Source organism: Anas platyrhynchos, chromosome 15 (assembly GCF_047663525.1).
Source record: "Anas platyrhynchos isolate ZD024472 breed Pekin duck chromosome 15, IASCAAS_PekinDuck_T2T, whole genome shotgun sequence".
Taxonomy (NCBI): Eukaryota; Metazoa; Chordata; class Aves; order Anseriformes; family Anatidae; genus Anas; species Anas platyrhynchos.
This window is the reverse complement of record NC_092601.1, coordinates 6,729,283-6,752,311: the sequence shown is the minus strand read 5'-3', so window position 1 is coordinate 6,752,311 and position 23,029 is coordinate 6,729,283. Positions and strand designations below refer to the sequence as shown.

At 46.9% G+C, this 23,029-nt stretch overlaps 1 protein-coding gene across 5 annotated transcripts in view; it reads left to right on the top strand.

Annotated features, from left to right (window-relative positions):
• Positions 1 to 23,029, top strand: part of CARHSP1 (calcium regulated heat stable protein 1) — a 33,566-nt gene that overhangs the window by 9,494 nt on the left and 1,043 nt on the right. For 4 of the 5 annotated variants that reach the window (XM_027469499.3, XM_005009138.6, XM_013092624.5 and 1 more), the window contains exons 2-3: positions 7,239 to 7,431; positions 10,134 to 10,256. In XM_027469499.3, the coding sequence (XP_027325300.1) occupies positions 7,239 to 7,431; positions 10,134 to 10,256 (316 nt within the window). Of the gene's footprint in view, positions 1 to 5,406; positions 5,441 to 7,238; positions 7,432 to 10,133; positions 10,257 to 23,029 lie in introns of those variants that run through there. The other variant, XM_021267277.4, reaches the window with a different exon arrangement.

The window sequence follows — 23,029 nt, the reverse complement described above, 5'->3', positions numbered from 1 at the left end:
TATTGCCTCTGCTATCCAAGAACAAAGTTCTCAGCCTTGGTTAACTGAGGTGTGATGGAGGGGGCAAGAGGCTAGTGTGTGAGCAGCACGGTGGCACTTTGCTGGAGACCCTGAAACACTGAATAGATAATATCTGGGTTTGGTCCACGCAAAACCAGCTAAATCATTGACGAGCAGATTCTTTGGAAGCATTTAATACCAGTAGGGTTTATTGCCTAAGGAAAAGTAATGGCAACCATTCAAGTGTCAAATCGGGGGTGATCTAGAAATCCTAAGGTGTTTTAAAAAGTCATAAGGTTTTTCTTTGGTAGTTGGAAATTTAAAAGCTGGGGAAAAGAACAGAAAGAAGCTTGTAGCCCCTTTTTCTGTCTGTCACCATTTGTGACACTTCTGGTTGAAAATTTAAGGCTTGATTTATGAATAAGCCTTCACCCTTCCCTGTGTGCTGCTCTGAGCTAATGCCTCTATTGTCTGTTGTGTATTATGCCTTTCCCTTCCCTTGCCTTTCCTTACCTTATTTGCTAATCTGTCTTCTGAGCTCTGTTCTTTCGTAACGTCTTTGTAAGAGGAGCTTTCCTTCACTGTCCTCTAAGCAGATGTTTATTTCATGTGATAGTTGAGCTGTGGAGCTCTTTGCCACAGGATACTGTGGGTGCTAAAAGACTGTGTGAGCTCTGGAGGGATCTGAAAAAATTGATAGGATGTTGTTAAATACCCCCGTGTCACCTTCAGTTTAGCATTTGTTTAAGCTGTACACCATGGGATGCTGGAAACATGTTGAGGGTAAATACCCGGTGTGCTCACCTTACGCTTTGACTTAGGCAGCCACAAGTGTCAGACTGAAAATCTTGCTGTTCCCTCTGTGACTGCAGTCTCTTTGTGATCTCTCTTCATGTTTGCCTTCCCTTTATTACAGCCTGCGTGAGACACCCGAAGACTAACTTCTGCCTGGATAAACCAGCTCATACTGTTGGTATACTCCTGTCGTGTCCTTGGCTCCAGGAGAAGAGTGGCTGGAGCAGAGCTTTGGGCGTTGATGCATGTGCTGCTGCTCTTGGCCTGGCAGTGATTTAGCAAGTATCTGGGCAGCTCTGTGACACGGCATCACTGCGCTGCTGCAGAAACCATTGGTTTGTAGGCTGGAAGTTCACACAAAACAGCTGGCAGGCTGAAGGGGAGGGAAGGTGCTGGATGTCACACCCTGGGCTTTTGCTGGCTCAGCGTCACGGTTTGGTAGTCCAGGAATGGTGATTTATGACCTGCCAGCAGTTGTGCCTTGGACTGGCTGAGGTCTGCTCCTTTGGCTTGCCCAGCAGCATGCAGGAGGGCATTATTGTTCCCTCTGTGGTGGCTCCCACCTGGTGCTACCGTGTTTGGCTGGTGAGAGGCTGCGGTGTCCTTCCCAGGTGCAGGCAGCCTGCAGGCAATGCAGGGCCAGTGCACACGTCTGCCCCCCAGACGTATTTCAGGCACAGCGCTCTGTAACCTGGGGATTTGCATGAATGGATTTGCATGAGCAAGGGAGTGAAGCTGCAGGCACAGCCTTCAGACTTACCATGGGTTTGGATGCCACCTCAGAAAAGGTTGCATCGCCACTGCATGATGCAGCTGAGCAATGGAGGTGCCTGTGTTCACCCCTCAGGAGTGGCTGTGTGCAGGACAGGCTCACACCATGCAGACAGCAGCTCAGCCCCTTCCAGCCTTAGCTTGGCAATGCCAGGGGCCTGCTCTTTGCAGCGCTGCAGCATTTTCCCCAGCTGATGAGGCAGGGACTCTCAGAGCTGCTGGGGCACTACCTGCTGCATTTGTGCTTTCCTTGTACTGTTCTCATGGCCTTGTACCTGCAGCTGTGACAGCACAGGTAAGATGAGTGTTTGTGAGATTCACCCTTCTTCCTGCTGTCCCTGCCTTGTCTTGGACAATTTGGTTGTACTACAGCACAGCAAAGTTATTAGCGTTGCAGGTAACAGTTATTTAAATACTTACCAGTAGCCAATGTGTGTGTGCAGGCACTGAAGTCAGTGGGCAGTGCTTGCTTCTGATCAGCATGCACCAATTAGCATGAATAGTAACAACCAGAAGGGAGTTGGAGCAGATTCCAACAAGAAGTGTATGTTACTGGGGGAAAAGCACGGCATAAAATGTCATCTTTGTCTTTGTCCTTGCCACTAGCTGTGCTGGGGAGAGTGCCCAGAGCAGGATGTTCATCCAGGACCAGTCGTTGCTCTTCCGAGCTGGCCATGAGCCAGGGAAAGTTTTCCATCCCCCCACTTCAATGTTAATTTGTGTGCTCTTCCTTCAGGCAAATCTTAGTGAGTGCTGTCACCTGTGGGAGCTGGCACACTCAGCTGGGTACAGCTCCCTGCGTGTGCTTGCAGGTGAAGAACCCTGGCTGTCGGTGTGCTGGGTGGTCGGGAGCAAGAAGCTTAAGCAGTACCAATCCCAGCAAGTACTGGCTTTCCAGCAAGAGAGGGTTTTGATTCCCCCGTATGTTCGACAGAATGACACACGGGGTATCACTGTATGGCCTTCTTTATAACCATAAACCAGTTGAAACGTGTACTTAATCCAACTGTCCACTCTGATCCTTAACCAAAATGCATTTTTTAAAAAGTAGATCTGGCTGCTTACACGAACAGTGCGAAGTGGTGACCTGTTGTGCTGCAGCTGACGTGGTTCCCCTGCCACCCCTTTCTGTGGCCTGGGCCGTGTGGGGCTGCTTTGTGCTGCCCCACCAGCGCTGCTCCAGGACTCGGCGAGTCCTGAGGAGCACGAGGGCAGCTGCGGCGTTTGGGGAAAGGGTGCCGGCTGTTGGGGCTGACTGTGAATAGCTTTTGCTGCTTAAACTCACCCCTGTTCTAATCCAAACTAATCTGCATGTGTAGATGAGCACTAGGAATTTTCCTAGTTGTATTTTGGTTACCTCATAATTAGGCTTTTATTGGACGTGGGGACAGTTGGGCAATGTCCTGGCTTCTCTGAACTGCCTGATCATCACTGTGCACGCTGTCCTGCAGCCTGCTGAAACCATAATGTTTATACCATACTCCTCTGTGTTGACACATCACACGTGTGTCGCAACTGCTCTGCGTTTGTGTTAATTGAAATGCCAGTATTAATTGTGGAAAGTTGGTCATAGGCAAGCTAAGCTGGAAAGGGAAGCTTTCTGACCCAGCTGTTTCATAATTGCGTGTTTTGGAAGTGCTGAACTCTGTGACGCAGGAGGATCGTGGTGATGCTCTGCGGCGGGGTGATCCTCCTGGGCTCTGGGGTCTGAGTTAGCCTCAGCTGCTTTGGCAAGGAACTGGTCTGGTGCTGCGGGGGGGTCGGGGTCAGGTGCCTGGGAGAGGTGCCAGAAGAACCGGGGGCACCACTGGGAGCTCAGCGCCCTCACATTCATCAGGTAAAGGGAGGAGCAGTGTCCGTGTGCCTCTGCTTTCAGTGCATGGAGGTGAGGGATGCGCTGCTTGGGAAGCGTGCTCTGGAGCAGGATGGGTCTCCAAAGTATTGCTTGTGTTGTGATGCCTGTTGCATGAAAAGGAAACTTTGTAGACAGGTTGCCCAGAGCCTGTCACCCTGTCCTATCCATTCTGGCTTTTTCTGAGGCGATTCCTTTAATCGAAAGTCAGTCTGGATTTTCTTGGTGGTGTTGGGGTGCCGTTCAGAACAGTTAACTTCCCCCATACAGCTATATTTGGGGTACTTTTAGTGGTATGGGGTAGATTTAAAGTAAAATTGAAGAACAATGTATAGATAAATAGAGAAATGACAGTGGCACTTACGTGCCACCAACCTTATTATTTTCATATCATTTTCATAGAAATATTTTATATTTTCATAGAAAATTTTCATATTATTTTCCTGCATGTACTGCAACTTGTGCTTTGTAGGTCACCAGTTACAGATGATATTCTGAGTTCTTTGTGTAAACATTGGCCACTTCTTCTGAAAAAAGTGTGGTTTAGAAAAAAAAAGCTTTGAAATGCTAAATTAGCCCATTACTTCCATGGTGCTTCCAGGGTGTATTTAATTTATATTTTAGAGTGGCGCATTCCTACAGCTTTTAAATAACAACAACAACAAATCTGTGTTGCTCAAAGATAAGCACCGCATGTTGAAATACGGGCAGACGTAAGGCTAGGGCGGCGTGTGGTCAGAGCTTCCTGAAGTAGGGAGCCTGAAAATATCACCGCCTTGCGTCACGTTGCTTTCATTCTGCAAGTACTGGAAGGTAAATATTTTGCTGGCTCGAGGAGAAGGCAGATACTGTCTTGAGTGTCCCTCATCTCTGCTGTAGCCTCAGCCTTGGGCAGCAATGAGGTGCTGCTGTAGAGCTCCGGCTGCTCGGGGGAGGCCAGCTGGGGTGCTCTGTTGGCTCTGCGTGGGGTTCGTGCCACACCCTCATCACCAGGGTGAGGTGGAGGGTCGTGGCTGGACCGGAGGGATGGAGGAAAGCCAAACGGGGTGGGAGATGCTGGGCAGGTGAACGATGTGTGGAAAATAGGTGTGCTCAGCTAGTGACGAAGAGGGGAAGCTGTGCTGCTGAGGCAGGGCTTGTAGCGAGCTTTCTGAGGGCGGTTCTTGCATTGCAGGGCTCAGTTCAGAGCCTAAGACAACATCAGAAAATCCTCTGTGAAAGCTCTTGGTAGCTGCATTTGAAAGGTGAGGCTTGCAGGAGAGGGGAAGGCCGGGAGGCCTGGGGATGCGGGTTTGGGTTTGGGCATTTGCTGGTGGCTTCCCGTGTCAATGCGGCCCAGGCCCGGCGTCTCCTCAGCAGCGCTCCTGCTCCTTCAGGAATGCCGTCAGGTGAATCCGTGCACGTACAACGTCATGGTAACAGATAAGCTAAAATAGCAGACCTTGGTTAAGCCACAGGCTTCCTACAGCCGCTCGCCAGCACCTGCCCTGTCCCTGAGCTGTGCCCCTCGCTGCGGTGTGCGGGCGGCCTCCAGCTGCGGCCTCCACGTGTCCGCCCCCACAGGGCTCCTGTCATGGTCAGGGGCTCATGGGGCCGAAGTTACGAGGCTGTTCATCTGCCAGGGCTGTGGGCAGAGAACAAAAGGCTATTTGTACAGCGAAACAGTGCTTCGTGTTCCACACCACGTTTTAGTTTGTGTCTACAGAGCAGAGGACGCACAAACTATCATAAATGGGAACAGTCGCCTAAGTTAGCGCTCTTCTAAATCCTTTTAGCCTGCTTTGTTTGTAAATATTTGTGGCTCATCTGTGTTGTAAAGAAAGGAGGGAAAATTCTGCCTCTCTGCCCTTATTTTAGGATGGGGACCGACAGCACTTTGTGGTTGGCTTGACTACCCTGCTGCAGACGGGGGAAGAGATCTGCACTTTGCTCATCACCTGACGAGCTGCTTTATATTTAGATGAGAGAAAGCGTGTGGTTCTGCGAAAGCTGCGTTCTCACTCATGCAAAAGCTCAGATCAGGTGCTGAGTTGTCAGAATGAGGTTTTAATTGTTCATTTTTTTTCCTGCAACTTCTTATAGTCCTGCAAATTCATAGCATGCTTTCATTGACAGCAAGATGCCCAGAGCAGAGGCCTTCTAAACTCTGATGAGACTTCCACGTACAGCCAGTGCAGCAAGCCTTTTTCCAGGAGGTTTGGAAAATCCCATCCCCTTGGTGTTATCCTCTTGGTCGCAGCTGAATGTTGGCCGTGATGCTGGGCAGGGCATTATTGAGTGGATTGCAAATGCCATCCGTATTTAAACAATTTAAAGCCGTGCTTTTGTTTCCAGCTGAGCTGTTGTGCTTGAGAGCAGGGTGGAAAGCTCAAGCTGGTACACGAGGGAACATGACTATCCACTTCCACCTTCTCAGCACCCTGAACAATTAAACATAAAAGCCTTTGTTCCCTGGTGACTTCATTCTTAAGAGGCCTTTTTAATTTTAGTTATTAGTTTCGGGAAGAAGTAATGGGAATTTGTCATTGACAAGAAGGCTTCATGTCAAATGTTGTGTGAGGGATCCACTCCATAATTCATGGGCTGGGGAGTGTGGGTGTGGAAAGGAGGGTGCAAAATGGTGATGAGAGATGGCAGTTCATTGAGACTATTGGCCCTAAAGACAGCTTTTCATGCCTTCATGCTATTTTCTTGACCCAGATCACTACATATTTTGCTAACTCATCCAGTTATTTTTAGATTTTCTTAAATAAGAATGTGGTGGGTTATAGGTTAATTTTGAGTTGCTTATTCCCCTTCCACATTGGAAGGGGCCTTGCCCAGTAATAGCAGAGCAGTGCTGATTTACTTCTCTTCTATCTGTCCCTGCTTACACCTGTAAGCGTATGCAGAAGTGCTGCTGTTTCTCATGGATTCTGGGTTTTGCTTGCTGTGCGATGAGCCACGTGTCGCTGTCGCTGTGCTGAGAAAGGGACCTTCCTCTCCTGCTGTAGGACGTGAATAAGAGGAAGTCTGGCTTGGGTAGTGGGGAGTCCAAATGCACTCGCAGAGTAGTTGTAGGAAGACCATAGCAGACGCAGGCCCCCAAAGCACCCTGTGGTGTCTGCCAGGTCTGCAGGCCGGCGTGTTCACCTCCGTGCAGTCAGCCACTGCCTTCCAGCTCTGCTGGCTTCACACGTTCCCCATCCTTGGCAGAGTAAACTAACTGTCTGACCCCAGCTGAAGTGAATTAAAGAGCACTTGTGTCATTTTCATCTTCCAGTCGAGCTGAAGGTGTTACAAGCTGTGCTGGAGGTGTGCTAATAGCTGGGCAGCAGCCACAGCGAATGAAGTTAGCACTGGTGATTGCACAGTGAAGATAACCTCCAGCAGTGGAGATGTAGCCTGTATTCCTGCATTTCTTCCTGTGCTGGTTCTTTCTTGTAGCACCTGTTTGTGTCCACTTACAGGAGGCTTTGCAGTGCTGTCAAACCTGGCCTGCCCGGGGCACGCTGATGCCTGATGTTGGGGCTGAGCTCTGCTTTGGGAGCCATTGCCTGCAAGGGAGGCAGGAGGAAACAAAACACAGTACCTCGGGTTAGCTGCAAAGTGATCTGTTTTCAGTGGAGCTGCCTTCTACAGTTTACAAAAGCCGTGAGCTCTCTAAAAAAATAAACAAATTGAACTTACTGACATAGAGCAGGAGATTTTGCTGCAACTATGTCTGCATGTATGTCTGCAGGAAATGAGTCATATTCTTACAAAATCCTAAGCTGAAGAATTTGTGACTCTATATGAAAAATTCCATTTTGGGCTAAGTCAGATCTCTTCCTCTCTCTAGGTTTTTCTCAGGCGTCAGGAATGTCTTCTGACACCACTTCACCCTCCTTGGAGCAGTCCTCCTCCTCTGTGCACTCGCCCAGTTCCCTTCATTTGCCTGAAAATCGCAGGACAAGAGATCGCTCTCCGTCTCCCATGAGAGGGTACCTCATTCCCAGTCCGCTGCCCACCCGGCGGACCAGGACATTTTCAGCGTGAGTATTGGGGAAACTGCATTTAGTCGGCACAGCCAAATGTTTGCTTTTGGGCAGATTGCTTTCACCAGCGTGAAGGGAGGGGGAGTTCGTTGTGTCTGGAAGATGCTTTGGCATTTTACTGCTATTTTTTCCCCCCCCAGTATTATAATCCTACTACGTTTGTTAGTCTAAATTGCCTGTAGTTCTTCTACACTCTGTTTGGGTAAAGAATATTGAAAGTATTTTCCCCTCTTTAAGACTAGAGATTTAGAGGGTGAGGAAAATATACTGAGGCTCTTCAAAACAGATTCCTCTTGTCTGAAGTTTTGCTCCACTTTGTGCATTGAGCTGAGGCTCTTGGTGGACCAGTTCCCATCATTCATCAGTGTTTCTTTATCAGCCCAACCTCCTCCTTTGACCTAATCTCTTCACCACCCCTGAAGGATTAGTTCTTTCACCCCTGACACCTGTGCTGCCATCAGTCAGGTCACGTTCGAGGGCTGGTTCATGACCATGGAACTTATCAGAGGGCTCATTTCTTTTTAATGCAGCTTTAACATCTGGGGTTTGTTCAAATAGACATGTAAAAGAATGTACTGGTTTTCAAAATATGAAGGCTGATCTCTTTGATTCTGTAAAATTACGTAGTTTCTCATAAAACGAGGTGCGTTGCTATTTGCAGTCATTAGAGATGGTGATCCTACAGCAGAGGTAAGCTTTCCCCAAGCTTTCCTGGCTGCAGGTACAGCGTGAAGCTCTGGTCAATCCTTTGTGTCTTTGGCACAGTCCTACAGTTACCTCTGTGTACGGGTGGTCTGGCAGTGCTCAGTGAAACATTAGAAACAAGATCTCAACCCAGCAACTAGCCTGTTCTGTGCTACATAACTTAGTTGGCATGTTTATTTGTTTTTCCCTCTTTTTTCTCCTTGCAGTTTTACCCAGCTTTTTTCTTCAAAAGCAGTATTTAAAAATGTGTGGATAAATCTCAGTGATGCTTTGTATTAGCAATGATGCTTTGTGTCAACTCTCTATTCAAAATGAGGTGAAAACACAGCAGCAGCAGAAGAGAATTTTACTTTGTTCTGAAAGGCTTCAGATGCCATAAACTTTGTAATGAAATTATATTGCTGGAAAGAACATAATGGACTTGATAATTGGGATTGACCTTAAAAACCAGTTCCAGACTAGCCTGTCTGAGTGGTGTTACTAATGAACTCTTTGTTATTCTTCTGAGTTGTTAATCTTAGTCTAGTTCCTACAAAATTAAAGAATTTGGTTATTTTGCTCCCATAGTTCTTTAATCATTAATTAGTGTAGGAATCTTGCTGTATTTGCTAGCCCTGAAAATCAAAATGCTTTTTTTTTTTTTTAATTTTTAGTCTAGTCTTGAAACAAGAGGCTTAAGTGAGCCCTAGCCTTACAGTTGTATGGAAAAGGCAAATGTGCCAGGCGGCGGTTTATTATTCAGTGGGATTATTTAATTTTGGTTCATTAGCAAGTGTGGGGTCTTATCCTTCACAGTGCTTTGTCTCCTTGAAAGATGAGATTGAGCTTTAATGGCTTATTTAGGGCAGTGAGTGCTTTTCTGTGTAATGAGCACTTGGGGGGGTCAGGTGTGTTGACAGCTTTATAGAACTGGAAATTAAATGATTTAATGGAAATTTAACCCTTTAATTTCTTGAATGTTAATATAACTTCTGCAGCAGAGCTGTTTTTTTTGTGGTTGTTTTTTAATTATTTAAGACTTCAGGAAACTTGAAACCTTATGGAAGTAATCTCAAAATGGTCTCAATGCATATAACCAATAACACCACAATCTCTTACTGAGGGTTTGGTTCAAAGAGTCCCACAGAAATCATCTTCTAACATGGAAGTAACTTACTGGATAATCGTGTCGCGAGAAGGTCCTGATTTAGTAACTCCTCCATGTAAGCTATGTAAGATGTCTAAGACAGTTGGCTTTGTTAATTATTGAATTTGGATCTCTGAAGATTCAGTGTATTTAATGGGGCGGGTGGGAAGGGATTTAATCACACAGTTGTCAGGATGGGTTCACGTAAGTTGTTTTTCTTGATGGTGGTAAGTCATCCAAAGGGTTTGTCTAAAATCAGTGTCATCTTAAACACAAACCTCATGACAGTGGATTAAGCTGAATATGGGTGTTGTCCATACCAGTCAGCCTGCTGGAGTCAGTAGGAGGTGAAATACTGACTTCACTGATCCCAGTTTGGCAGGATAGCAGTAGACATTGCCTGCAGAAGGGTGTGCGTGTACTTATGTACATCCATACAGAGACACTTACGTGTGCCTTCATGCACTGCATTCTCTCCATAGCACATGCACACGCTTATTTGTAAGTTTCTGAAGTGCACACAGCACCCAGATGCACACTGGACTGCCAGAACTCCTATCATGTATAAAATGCTTCCATTCAGATGCAGTGTCTGAGAAAAGGCAGGACGAGGCAGTAGATGGACTCAGGATGGCAACTGATGGATTATAATTTTAGCCAACATCTTCATCGCTTTTATCCCACTTTCAAAAGGCCACAGGCAGAACGTGTGCAGCCTGACACTAGTGAACAGTTGCTGCAGAGGAACATACTCACTGGGGAGCAAGCGGGGACTTGGATGGCTGTGCTGCCTTGCTAGACATGCTGCAGCTGAAGCTGTCACGTCCCCGCTCAGCAACAAACCGCTCTGTCTGCTATGTTTTTGCAGAACTGTGAGAGCATCGGAGGGCCCCATCTACAAAGGTGTCTGCAAATGCTTCTGTCGCTCCAAAGGCCATGGCTTCATTTCCCCTGCAGATGGAGGACCCGACATCTTCGTACACATTTCTGAGTAAGTTGTCCGGGTCACTGAGGAAGCTGGAGCTCCAGTTTGCCTCGATTATGGAAAGCTTGTGACACATCACGTGCCAAGAATGGTTTGTAATCTGTCACCCTTATCTTAGCACAGAGCAGTTCTGCGGATGTTACGGAAAAAGAACAGCATAATCTCTGACTGCCAGTACTATTATAAATCTGTTCAGCTGAGAACTTGTAGATGATCCTGTTAGATCTCTTAGAATAAGCTGTGTGATTTCACCCAAACAAAGAAGCTTGCATTTATGTGAAGCAAATCATCTAGGCCGTACCCTGCTTTAATTAAAAGTTTTCTGACATTGAAAATTCACTTTTTACTTTGCACTGCTTGTATCATTACTAAAGTAAAGGTTAATTACCTTCACTGTTAAGAAAAGTAATTTGCCTAGCTTCAGTCTCAAGCAGCTTATGGCTAAACTTTCTCTGTTAACAGGTTCATTAGTACCCCTGCTTTTTTTCCTTGAACACTGAGATTTATCACTTCTGAATATACCTTCTGAAAAATTGAACTTTTCAAGTTCCTAATTTTTTTTCTCCAGTCTAAAACAATCTTTTCTAACTGTGCTGCAGGATTTAAATATCACTTAAAAATAATGAATATAAATGTATGGATAGTTTCAGTATACAGAGATAAAAATCTCTTCCACGCTCCTGCTCTGTTTCTCTTTCTGTATGTCCCATAATAGCATTAGTCCTTCTAATCCCTAGTCTTCTGCTGAATTGCTTATCTGCTCTGACCTCTGCATCCTCTGCAGTGTGAGAGTTTGGTGCAGTCCCAGATGCAGTCTGTCATCCCCTGGCAGCAGGGTCTGCATTCCTGGCTCCCGGATACATGACTTCATATTTGGTTGCACTGCAGCACGTCTGACTGGAATAGGCCCTGCTTGCCAAGGCATCCAGATCGCTCTGTGACCACGCTGTCGTCTTTATTTGTTTGGCTCATCTGCAGCATTTAGTAGACAATTTTATATTTGTTCCCAGATTGAGATGTTGACCAGCATGGAGGCTGAAACTGTTTTCTGTGGGCCTGTATTAAGATCACCGAATGTTTATTTTCCAGTAACCTCTTTTAGATCTGTCACCATGTTTAATCTGCCTATTGCTTACTCTGTTGAAGCTGTATAATCCTCATTTTTTGTTTGGAGTGGTTGTCCGGTGGTAAGTCAATAGAAGCCTTACCAAATTATTCAGGTGGCCCCAGTTATCTTTCCTGCTCATGTGGTTAGCATGTGTCCTTTGAGCACGTTGGCCTTCTTCCAATTTTTCTGAAATGTTTACTGCATGATGGACCATTCTGGGTACACGTGCTGCTCCTGCTCTCAATCTCACTCCATTTCACTGTTTCTGTTTAAGACCCCAGCATGTCTCCTATGCTGAGGACCTATATGACTTTTATAAAGGTTATTTTTTGACTGCAGTGCTTTCAGTGGCCTGTGTGAGAGGCCCCATCTCACAGGTGGCCCCTCTTGTGGGCTCTGCTACTAACCGTATCAATCCTGGATGCTTTCAAAACGCTTTGACTCTGAGCCATCTCTATACTATATTTAAATGAATATGGCCTGGATGTGGCGTGCCATCTTTCCCCTTTCTTCCACCCAATCGATCTATCCTAAAAACAGTATCGAACAAGTCATTGTGGTTGTAAAAGTTCATGAGCAATCGCACTTCTTGATGTATTTTCAGCATGTTTATTTTGCTGACGTGTGTCATGTGCTCTGTTTACCCTCACTCGGCCATGCCCTCAGCCTACCCCTGCAACGAAAAGCTGGAGTAGATAAAGGATGAGGGGGGAGAGCTGATGCATGGGCAGGGCATGGCAAGCTCCAGCTTCAGCCTAAGCTCTGGCTTCCCAGGTCTCAATTTGGTGTCCTAGCCCTCAGGCCATGCTGCTTCTCTTCAGGTTTAATTGCTTCATTTCAGTGTAATTCTTGTGCTGGTGGAGAACAGCCCATCTCTGTGTCACGCTGTGCAGAGCAGTGCATGCTGCAGTTTTTCTGTAGCACAGCAGATCCCTTAAAACAGAGCAGGTGTCTTCTGTTTACCATAGATGAGAAGATTGGAGGGGACCTCCTCTGCCCTGCCTGCTGCTGGAGGGTGCGTGTGCCTTTCTGGCAGATGCATTTCCCAGCCTCCTCTTAACAATTCCAGTGATGGGGTCCACTGCCTCCCTGGTTGATCTCTTCCTATAATGAACAGACCTGGTTCTTAATTGTTTCTGATGTTCAACCTCCCTCTCCCTTGCTTTATGACCCTTCGCTCCTTCCATCTCCATAGCAGGTGAATGATGTCTTTCCTCTTTAAGCATATAATTAATGCATTCAAAGACTATTTTCCGTGCTCTTTCAGAGATGTTTTAGCAAGGTAAGTTCATATTAATTTTGTAAGATTGAAGGATGCACTTTATGCAAGTCTTCTAGGCTAAATTCTCCTCCTTTGAAGTCAACAGGATTTATTTATTTATTTGTTTGTTTGTTTATTTATAATGAACCAGGACTGGGCTATAATTTTTAGGGTTTTCTATATAGGAATAATTGCAGAGCTTAGACTCAAACATAGCTGATGTTTCTGCCTGAATATGTTATTACAAAGTGCTATCATCAAAGTACTGAAGTTTTCAGCACATTATTATTCTTTAATTACTCTGAGTGTGTCTGAATTAGTTGGAAACAGCTTTTAGTGCTAGAGGGTGATGGTATCACTGTCTTAGTTCTGGTGCAAGGTAGCACTGGAAAGATGAATTAATAATGTCTTTCATTTCAGTGGAGTTCACTGTGAGTTAGAAACGTTGCTCTTTACTAATGAGAATTGCTTTTTACAACAACATTCTGTAACCATCACCATGGTTTTTCTAGGTGTTTTCCTAGGTTAAACCTGGATGTGGGATAGACATCAACCTGTTCACTGTCTCAGTGTGTTATAGACATCTACTTGTGAAAAGACAGAGGATTGTTTCTGCTGAATCAGTTCTTCCTGAAAGATAGGATTTCAGGAACATGATTACAATGGTCTAAATTACAGTTCAGATCCAGTAAGATTGTGAAGAACACAGCAGAGCAGTCTATGTTGTGGTGATCAGTGAATGCTCTGAGCATCAGGAGCAGCTGCCAATCTTGCAGATTAATAAGATTTTAAACATAAAAATTTAATTTGAAAGAATAATTTTTTCCCCCTGAGCTTTGGAAAGCGAGGTTACACTTCAATGGAAATGCCTTCTGTGAAATGGAATCTCTCTTTCCCATATCTTACAAAAAAAAAAAAGGGAGGGGGGAAGCTAATTATACTTAACATGATGTTTACATTTCCATAAATGAATGAGTGTTGGCCTAAAAATAAGTACAAGCATGTGTGGCATTCGAACTCTCGCTCCTTCATTTGGCGTTGCAAAATTTTCAGTTTCAGTATCTGCTGGAGTTCGAGGTGAATGCTGTGCTTCTGTCATGCGGGTGTGGTTTATGAATGGAGTCTGCAGCAAAGCTGTGTTACTGGGGAGCTGGATTTATCGGGTATGGGGAAATACAGCCTAAAAAAGTCAGTTTGGAAAGCAATTATTGAAGGAGTTTTGTCAGTGTGGCTTTGTCTGTTTTAACAGATAGCTCTGAGGAGTGGAGAGAAGAATTGTGTTACTAAAACCCAACCCAAACGCTGTGTTGGGCTGGTTCTTCTTTGAACTGAGGAGGTGCAGCTACACAGAAGTGCACGGTGAGCCAGGGCAGCCTGCAGTTCTCTCGAAATGCCGGTGTCTGCTGGGGGCAGGTGGTGGCATTTCCTTCCAAGCCTTCCTCCTGTGGCAGATAGCGAGGGGTGGTGGCAGCTCTGGTGACAGTCACTGCAGGTGGTGGCACTTCCCTGACAGCACTCGTGGCACCTCTGCAGGCTGGTCTGGGGGTCAAGCATCTGTGGCTGGAAGTGCACCACAACGGCAGCACTGACAGTGCTCCGATGGGCCGATTGCAGCCAGCTCTCACGTACTGACCTGCATAGCTGCTCCTCTGCACGTCCTGGGGCTGGTGCCGTGCTGGCAGCGTCCTGCCCCTGCCAGCCAGCTGAAGGAGCAAGCCCCGGGCTCGTTGGTGCTCCCTGTGCTATGTGCATAGCGAGTCCTGCTTCCTTGCACTTGCTGGAAGAACTTCTCAAGTTGGTACAAAGGGTTGTTCTAGGGAAATGTGGGCTTTTTTTGGTTTTATTGTGCTCAGTTTAGTACTATGCCCATCTCCAGAACAGAAAACAAAGTGTGCCTGCTAGTAGTGAATGTAAAACCCCAGCTGGCAGCATGGGGATGCAGCAGTCACTGAGATTGTCGTTCGAGATAATGGCTCTGGAAGGCTGGAAGCAAAGGAAAATGAGTTCACCTGGAGTAAATATTTTTTGTAAACCCTTTAGTAAATTTGTAAATAATGACATGTACTGTTAATCTGAAGGGTCTTCTCCAGCCTCTCTGATTCTGTGCCCCACTGTCACCGAATGGTGGTATTGTAGTGCCAGTGCTGAGAACTGTACCGTCCTCAACACCTCGCCTCCTCTGCTGCTGTTTCATGGCTGCAGTAACTCAGCTCTCACAACTACTTCATGTTTTGACCATTACTGGAATGTAACCGCCCCTGTGGCTTCAGTTTCGCTCTTCATACACTTCCTGCAGAGGTGGCATGTTTCTGGAGAGCGGGCTGGGGAATCCCCTGGGTGGTGGCTCTCAAGGTTCCCCGCAGCTTGTGCACCTTGGGGTTGGGCTGCAGGTGGAGAGGGGCGAGCTGGAGGTGCCTGTCACAGTAGGTCAGATGATGTTCTTCTGGGCAGCACACAGGAACCCCACACATCTGCTTCCCCAGTGTGTTTGGGGGTGAGCACGTGCAGGAGTCTCGTTTACCCTCGGGGCCTTTGCATTAGGCTGGGATTTGGCCTGGAGCCTGCGTACCTGCAAAGGCAAGGCAAGGAGACAGCAGCAGAGAGCAGCGAGGAATTAATGACCACGCTTTTTAAAAAAGGAGTTTCATTTGAAAAAGTGGCTGACTTCTTGGAACAGGAGAAAAAAAAACACGTGCAGTGCTTGTGGGTTTTCTGCAGTTTGCTGGAGCTTGGCTCTGAAGGGGAAAATGCTGCATTGCAGAGAGGCCTTCAGGGTGCCCTTCAGGCCACTTTCCTGACCCCGTGTCTAATGATGGCTTTGTAGAATTGGCGCTGTACCTCCCCCAGGGCTTCGCTGCACAGCACCTCTGGGTCCCTGGGGAGAGGCAGAGTTTGCTGTGCTTTGCTCACACGTTGTGCAGTGACCTCGGGAGAATATGCTCCTAGGGCCCGCAACTCGGGAGTACTGGGGGAAAAAACAAGCACAGAAATGGTCTCCCAGCGGGATCCCAGATGGAGATACGGTCCTGTTCTGCTGCGTTTGGTTTCTGGCTGTGCTGGAGCCATGCTATCAGCAGCGTCTTCCTGTAGGGAGGAACCCAGCTGTGTCCTGGCCGCTGTCCCACCGCATCACAGAGCCTGGCTCTCGGAGCTGCCCACACCCATGGAGGCGTCTTATCACACTGCTTGCTTTCCTCTGACTTGCTGCCAGCTCGCTGTGTTTAATGCACAACATCAATGCTGACATCTTCATGCTGCTGCTCTCCTGGTGGGGTGTAACAATACAGATTGGAAATTAACCGGTAATTAGAAACAAACCCAGAATTGAATGTGAGCCGAGGGAGCGGACCTGTCCAGCCCCTGTTTCTTTCCTCCTGTAACGTCCCCCTGTACTCGGCTCTGGTGAGGCTGCACCTCGAGTACTGTGTTCAGTTTTGGGCCCCTCGCTACAAGAAGGACATCGAGGTGCTTGAGCGGGTCCAGAGAAGGGCGACGAAGCTGGTGAGGGGCCTGGAGAGCAAGTCCTACGAGGAGCGGCTGAGGGAGCTGGGCTTGTTCAGCCTGGAGAAGAGGAGGCTCAGGGGTGACCTTATTGCTCTCTACAGATACCTTAAAGGAGGCTGTAGTGAGGTGGGGGTTGGCCTGTTCTCCCACGTGCCTGGTGACAGGACGAGGGGGAATGGGCTTAAGTTGCGCCAGGGGAGTTTTAGGTTGGATGTTAGGAAGAACTTCTTTACTGAAAGGGTTGTTAGACACTGGAACAGGCTGCCCAGGGAAGTGGTGGAGTCACCATCCCTGGAGGTCTTCAAAAGACGTTTAGATGTAGAGCTTAGGGATATGGTTTAGTGGGGACTGTTAGCTGTGAGGTTGGACTCGATGATCTTGAGGTCTCTTCCAACCTAGAAATTCTGTGATTCTTTCCTGGGAACCAGCAGCGGCTTCTGCTGGCTGCAGGCAGCTGTTCTGGGGCTGCTGGGAAGCCGAACCTGAGCTTTCAGGTTTCCTTCCAAGTACTCAAGGCACTCGATGACTTGCCTGCTTTGAGCACGCTTCCTTCCTGATGCGCTCCCCTCCTGGTGCCGTGCTGCCACTGCTGAAGTGCCTGAAAGCAGTAACTTGTTTGCGGGGGGAGGAGAGGCTGCAGCACAGCAGCTCTTGCTTGGGAGGGGTTTGGATGTTAACAAAACACGGGCAACCTTTTCCTTAGGGTTCCTGTCCACCGCCAGGCTGGCTCAGGAAACTTGCATGCTGCAAGGAATGCCAGCTTGCTGCGGCCACAGTCGTAGCACAGCCTTTCCAGAACCTCCACCCGAGTGATGAAAGCCCTGGCAGGGAAAGCTGAGACTTACACTGCCTGCAGGCTGGGCAGTGCAGGAGGCCGTAGGTGCCCGAGGATGGAGCCTCTGGTTAGTGAGCACAGAAGACGACTGCATCCAGAAGCCAAAGCCCTGGTTAAACGGGAGGTATTGCTGTGACAGGATCCAAGCTGGATGCTTGTAGGAATGGGTGTTTTCTGTACATCTAACTGAGTCATGGTGGGCCTCTTTGGAAAGCTCTGCCTCTTGCGATCACCACTTACTTCTTAGTGCCTGGTGGGCTGCTTGGTGTTGAACTGGCTGCTGAGTGGGTACGGAGATGTAACTGTCCCCAAGCATGGATTCGAAAACCATGACTGGAGATCTCAGCAGGGAGATGTGGGAAGATCTGGGAAGACCTGGGAAGATCTCTGCAACGGGCCAGATCCCCCAGAGACCAGGGCAATCCTATAGGTGAGACCTTGGTTGTTTACAGCTGGGATTCCTTGGTGCTTGGACCTCTTTCACACTTGTCTGTCCCAGCTATGAGTGTGACTGGTGGGTGAGAGGCAGCCGTGCTCCTGGTTTGCCTGCCTGCTGCCTCCTTAAAGTCATTGCTGGCATCTTTGATACCTGCCGAGGCTGCACAGGAGGGCTTTCAGGATCAGTAACTCAGGATGGTTCACTTCTGTTTGGGTCTGCCGTTTAGTAAAAACACAAGAGGTCTGGGAGGCATGCTGAGGAGCAAAATGAGCTTTGAGAAGCCGCTGAAATAATGCAGCCTGTCGGTCCGTAGGAGCTGGCTGCGTGGTGTGAGCTGTGGCAGCCTTGTTGACCAACACAGCTCTGAATTCCCTGAAAACTTGTGCTCGAAAATGTTTCCATTTGACTTCGTCTTTGTCCCAGAGGGTTTAACTAGTGGCTTGGAATATGAATAACAGCTGTGAGGAGGAAGAGCTAGAACATTTCTTATTTAGGTAATTTCCTAATAACCTCCCAGCTCCCTAAAAATAGCGCAAGATAAAAATGCTCCACCGCACCAGACTGGCACTGAGCTGGGAAATGGGAGTTGCTGGATAATCTAAAGCTTGCTTTATTGTGTCTCTCTCTGACACAAACATCGGGAAAACATTTCACATTTTGAGCTTAATTTATCAAAGTGTCTTAAAGTTCCTGGATACATCAGTAGGCATTAGTTCGAATAGGAATATGCGTACAAGTCTCCTAATGCATTTGTCTTTAGATCAACATTAAATAGAGTAAAAATAATTACATGGATATAAAATATGTATTTGTAGAAAAGATATAAAATATTTCATCAACATATAACATCAAGAAGTCCATGTTTAATTTCTTCTAACTTGTCTGGGTAACTTACATTGTGGATAGAGCAGCTGCTGCAGGCAGAATCTGTTCCAAGATCTCTGTGTACGTTCTCCAATCTCCCCCAGTTCGTTTACCTCCCAGCACTTAAGGCAATTGCTTCCTGATGGAGGATCTTCCTGCAGCTCTGCCATCCAGTGTGGAGCTCTGCCATCTCATCAGCTTTCAAGTGCCATTACAGTGTTCTTTCTTGACACCACCAAAAACACTGCGTGATCTGGATGCTGTTTGTTCCTGCTCCTAAGCATCACTTAGCGATACTGCTGCTGGAGCCAGCCTGCATGTACCCAGTACCACTGTTCCAGAAGCAGCATTTGGTGGGCACTGTGCTCTTACACTGTTCACAAACAGGTGTAATCAGGCTGCAAATCGAGACTTTTGTCCTCTCGCTTTTCACATGCACTGGGGACAATGAGTTAATCGTGCATTTGGTAGGCACCAAGAGTAACAAGTAGCCAGAAGGCTGCAGGAATAAAAATGAATATCTGTTCTATGGGAGACAAGCTTAAAGGCTAAAAACAGTACGAAATTCAAGCTGCTTGTGTGGCCACAGCCTTCTCACATAGCTGTGCAAAGGACAGTCCTGGTCTTGATCAGGTCAAGCAAAAAAAGAGACAAACTAGGGGATGAGAAAAAGGAGTGTTGGGATGGAATGAGGGTTTTATCACAAGCTTCAGTCTCTTGTAGTGTCAGTTTGAATAAGGTAAAAAAACAAGAAAGGATCTGATGCTGTCAGAATAATGCTTGATCCTGTAAGAAGTGCTTTCTAGTGGAGAAAAGTGTATTTTTCAGGGGAATCCTTAGGGCTGTGCATTTTTCAGGGCTAATGTGACCTCACAGGTGAAAGGAACAGGAGTAATTAACCTCTTGATTCAAGCTTAAGAATCTTGGGTCAGAAACTTGCCTTTTTTTTTTTTTTTTTTTTAATGAGTTAATGCGCTTTTTATTTTCTGTGCAGACGAGGGACAGTAGATGATACTCCAGCCAGTGGTCTGTGGTCTAACAACTGCCACGGGATGCGGTGGCTCTCAGTGACAGCTGAGAGCACGTCCTGTAGTCTGGCTTGGTCCCGTTGCTTCTCCTCTCCCTGACTGCAGCCTGTTGTACGTCAGGCGTACCACTGCTGTGTGCCTACCAATTTGCTTCTTATTTTCATGGAAAAAACAGCACCACTTTGGTTACCAGTGCACCTGCAACCCCTTTCTTACCAGAGCCCATCCTGGTATATATTCATATTTCAATTTTAAGCCAAACACATCCCAACGAAAGCCACATCACTTTTAGCTCTTGAGCTGTACTCCTTCCTCACTTAGATATCACTTGAATAAGTGATATCTAATTGCTTTTTGTTTATTTTTTTTCAGGAGCTTAAAACACTGTCCTTATGTATGGGTATGTCTCTGGCACTTCAACAGACAGTGTGACTCCACTTTCCTTCTCGCTTAGCCCCACCTACTAATACCTTTTGCAGTTTTCAAATGTTTATATTGCTAACTGCATCTCATCCTGTTTTACAGGAGCTTTTAGAGAACATGTAAGGTTCCTGTTTGTGAAAAAGACTTTTCAGCCAAACTTCAGATCTTTTCCTGGGCAGGGCATCCGTTTTGTTTGGTTCCTGCAAAGCAGTGACTTCCGAGCTCGCTGCTTGCTCTGCGTGTTCATCTTCTGTGCAGGAATCAAAAGTGAGGCTTGGGGTTGTGGGGCGGGCAGCCATAAGGTCAGGACGAGACGCTGCTTTAGCTCCAGCTTCAAGTAACAGCTCTGCCTCTGCTCCCTGAAATCCTGTCTGCAGATGGTCCCGCTGCTCGAGGCCAGATGAAGAAACACGTTTCGTTACAATTTGTTCCAGTGGCTCAGCTGCACTTGAGTCAATGCAGACTTTCTGCACCGGCTCGTATTGTCTACACTCATTACATCTGAGCTGGGAGATGGTTCTGTTCACTGTTCTTTGCTAGTCCGGTGTTTTTTTGCGTAGATAATGCTTTTGTGTGGTAGTGTCTTCCACCAAAAAATGTTACCTTGCTCAGCTGGGACTGCTGCCCTGCATGGGGTTGTGTTGTGTGTTAGTGCTCGTGGCAGTGTGTTTTTAGCTCAGATAACAGCAGTCCTTTGGTTTGGGGGACTGAGGGTTCATTCATCTGTATGCATGAGCACTGCAGCAGCATGATGCACATGTAGCTGATGCTCATGAGTTACTGCACTCAGAACAATCAAGTGTTCAGTTGCACTTTATTTTTCTCTAGTGTTTGTGGTGGTGGTGTCCTGGTCCCTGCCTTTGATGCCAAATTTGTCTGTCACAGGGGTGCAGGATGGCTGGGCAGTTCTGCCTGCACTGGGTTGGCTCCTTGTCCCCAGGGTATTCCCATGCTACTTGCAGGGCTTCAGGCTGCTGCCATCAATGCTAGGCTCTCAGGTACCAATTAATACAACCTGTCAGGAACGTGCTCTCCCTCACCGAACTCTTAGTTTGTGTTTTAGCTGTGCTAACGCGGAGCAGCAGCAGGACGCTCAGCCTCTGACACAGGACAGTCCTTGACTTCATTTGTGGCAGAAACTCTCTCAAAGGTCCTGCCAGGACTTCAAGGCCAGCTGAGACACTGGGGCACGTTTCTGTCTTGCTCTGGAGTGCAGCCCATGGCTTTATTGCTTTTTTGCTGCTTTGCAGTGATCAGTACTTGAGAAAGCATAAAAGAACAGCATGGCAATGGGGCATTGCCTTACCAGGATCGAACCTACTGGTTCATTCAAGAGATCCAGGTGGGAGATATTGTCATTTCTCTACATGGAATTCCAGTTTTAGTCAGGGCTTGACCCTCTCCTGCATCTCTTCTTGAGGTTTCATGTCTACTTCTCCAGCTGTTAGACAGTACAAGTAACCTCTTCCCATCCTTGCATGAAATTCTTTCATTCAAAGTCAGGGCTAAGCATGGTGGCCAGAATCCTTTGGCAGTAAGAAAGGTTAATGAATCTCTGCTCCTAAAAGAGTAGTCAGTACTGGGTGTGCGAGTCCTTCACAGCTAAAAGAAATATCAGACCTGTTAGAAATGGGGTGAGGGTTATAGATAAAGGCAATAACTGATGGAGTCGGACACAGCAAGAATCTAGAGGTGGGAGCTCGACCATGGTGTGTGCAGTGTGACGCAGGGCTGGCCTGAAGGCTGGCCAGGGGACTTTGGAAGTAAATAAAGGTCAGCCAGATCAGCCTTTGTGGTAAGGAAAGGGCTGTCGGGACTGATGAAGGAGGATTTATCTTGGCTTTTGGGTAAATATTTTTTCTGCCTGCAATTTACTGCCATTTTCCCAGGCACCACTCTGAAGAGTTCAGCTTAGGACGTGCCCTCCTGGGTCTGATTCCTGCAATCTGGAGGTTAGTCCAGGGAGATAGGACCTGAGGAACATGTGTCAAAGCACAGGCCTTGGGAATGCCTTTACATGTAACTTCTGCCCCTGCAGTGACAGAAGCATTTGCAGGGTAAAATTCCTGGGTGCTGTGAACATGCCCCCAGTGAAGGCAAATAACAAACACAACTGTCCAGTCCTGACCTAGAAGACCTCTTTTTTCTTCTCCCTTTCTCTGGACTACCCCCCACCCCGCTCAAAAAAGTACACAAGCAAGTCATGTGCACGAGGCATCCAGATTTTATATTTAGCATGTGATCTATTCACCTGGCCTGTTCTAGCTGCAGATGGTGTGCGGTGCTGCTGTGAGATGCTGAAAAGCCTCTAAACAAAAAGAAATCAAGAGCCTGTGTTGTCAGAGAAGGGAATCCTGAGCACAGGCTTGTGTAGGTATATTTAAAGAAGGGTGAGGTAGCATCCTGTCAAAGAATTGTGAAAATGTGGTTTTGGAAGGCATCTCTCCATGTCTGCAGTGGCACATGCTGGGATTTTTATTAAAAAGCTCTGATCTTGAACAGGGAAGTGAGGAGGCTGTTACCCTTTGCGGTGCTATCTCCTCAGTACGTGACTCTAGGTAGAAGGTGCCAGCCTTTCTGTCACTTCCCACTGTTTCCAGATAAGATTCAAACACAGTGACAAATGTGGAGTGCGAGGTGTCCAGTACCCCACCTCTTCCAGTACCCCAGCTCCTCCAGTACCCCAGCTCCTCACACTGGGAGAGGATTGGTAGAAATGGGTGACTGGCTGCTGGAGGAGAGCTTTTTTGGTGGAACACATCAGGGCCACAGAACTAATTTAATTATTCATTTATTTCCCAGCAAGTGATTTTAAATCATTTGACGCTGTTGTACTTGGGCTTGCTTTATTTTTTTTTTTTAAACGCCCCAGGCAAACTGCATGTGATGGGGGAGTAACCTGAAGATAAAATCAGTGACTACAATTGAACAATCTTTCTTTAAAAAGGAGGAGGGGGGAAAAAACAAAACAAAGCGTCATAACCTTAAGAAAGGGTGGGGAACCAACTTCCTATAGGTTTAAAAAAAAAAAACAAAAAACAAACAAAAAAAACCAACAAAACACACACACACAAAAACAAACCACACAAAAAAAAAAAAAAAAAAAAAAAACACAGATCCCAAAACAAAACACTGAACAGTGTCAGCCCTGCCCCCTAGTGCTGCCAATGAGTAAGAGGTTATAGGAACGTGTGAAGGTCTGAGGTTCACAGTAGTATTGTCCAAAGTTGGGTCCAGTGGATTTTTTTTTTTTTAAGTCATATTAGAGGTTGTATGTAAAGTTGTTTATTATTTTCTAATCTGGTGTTGTTTGCAGA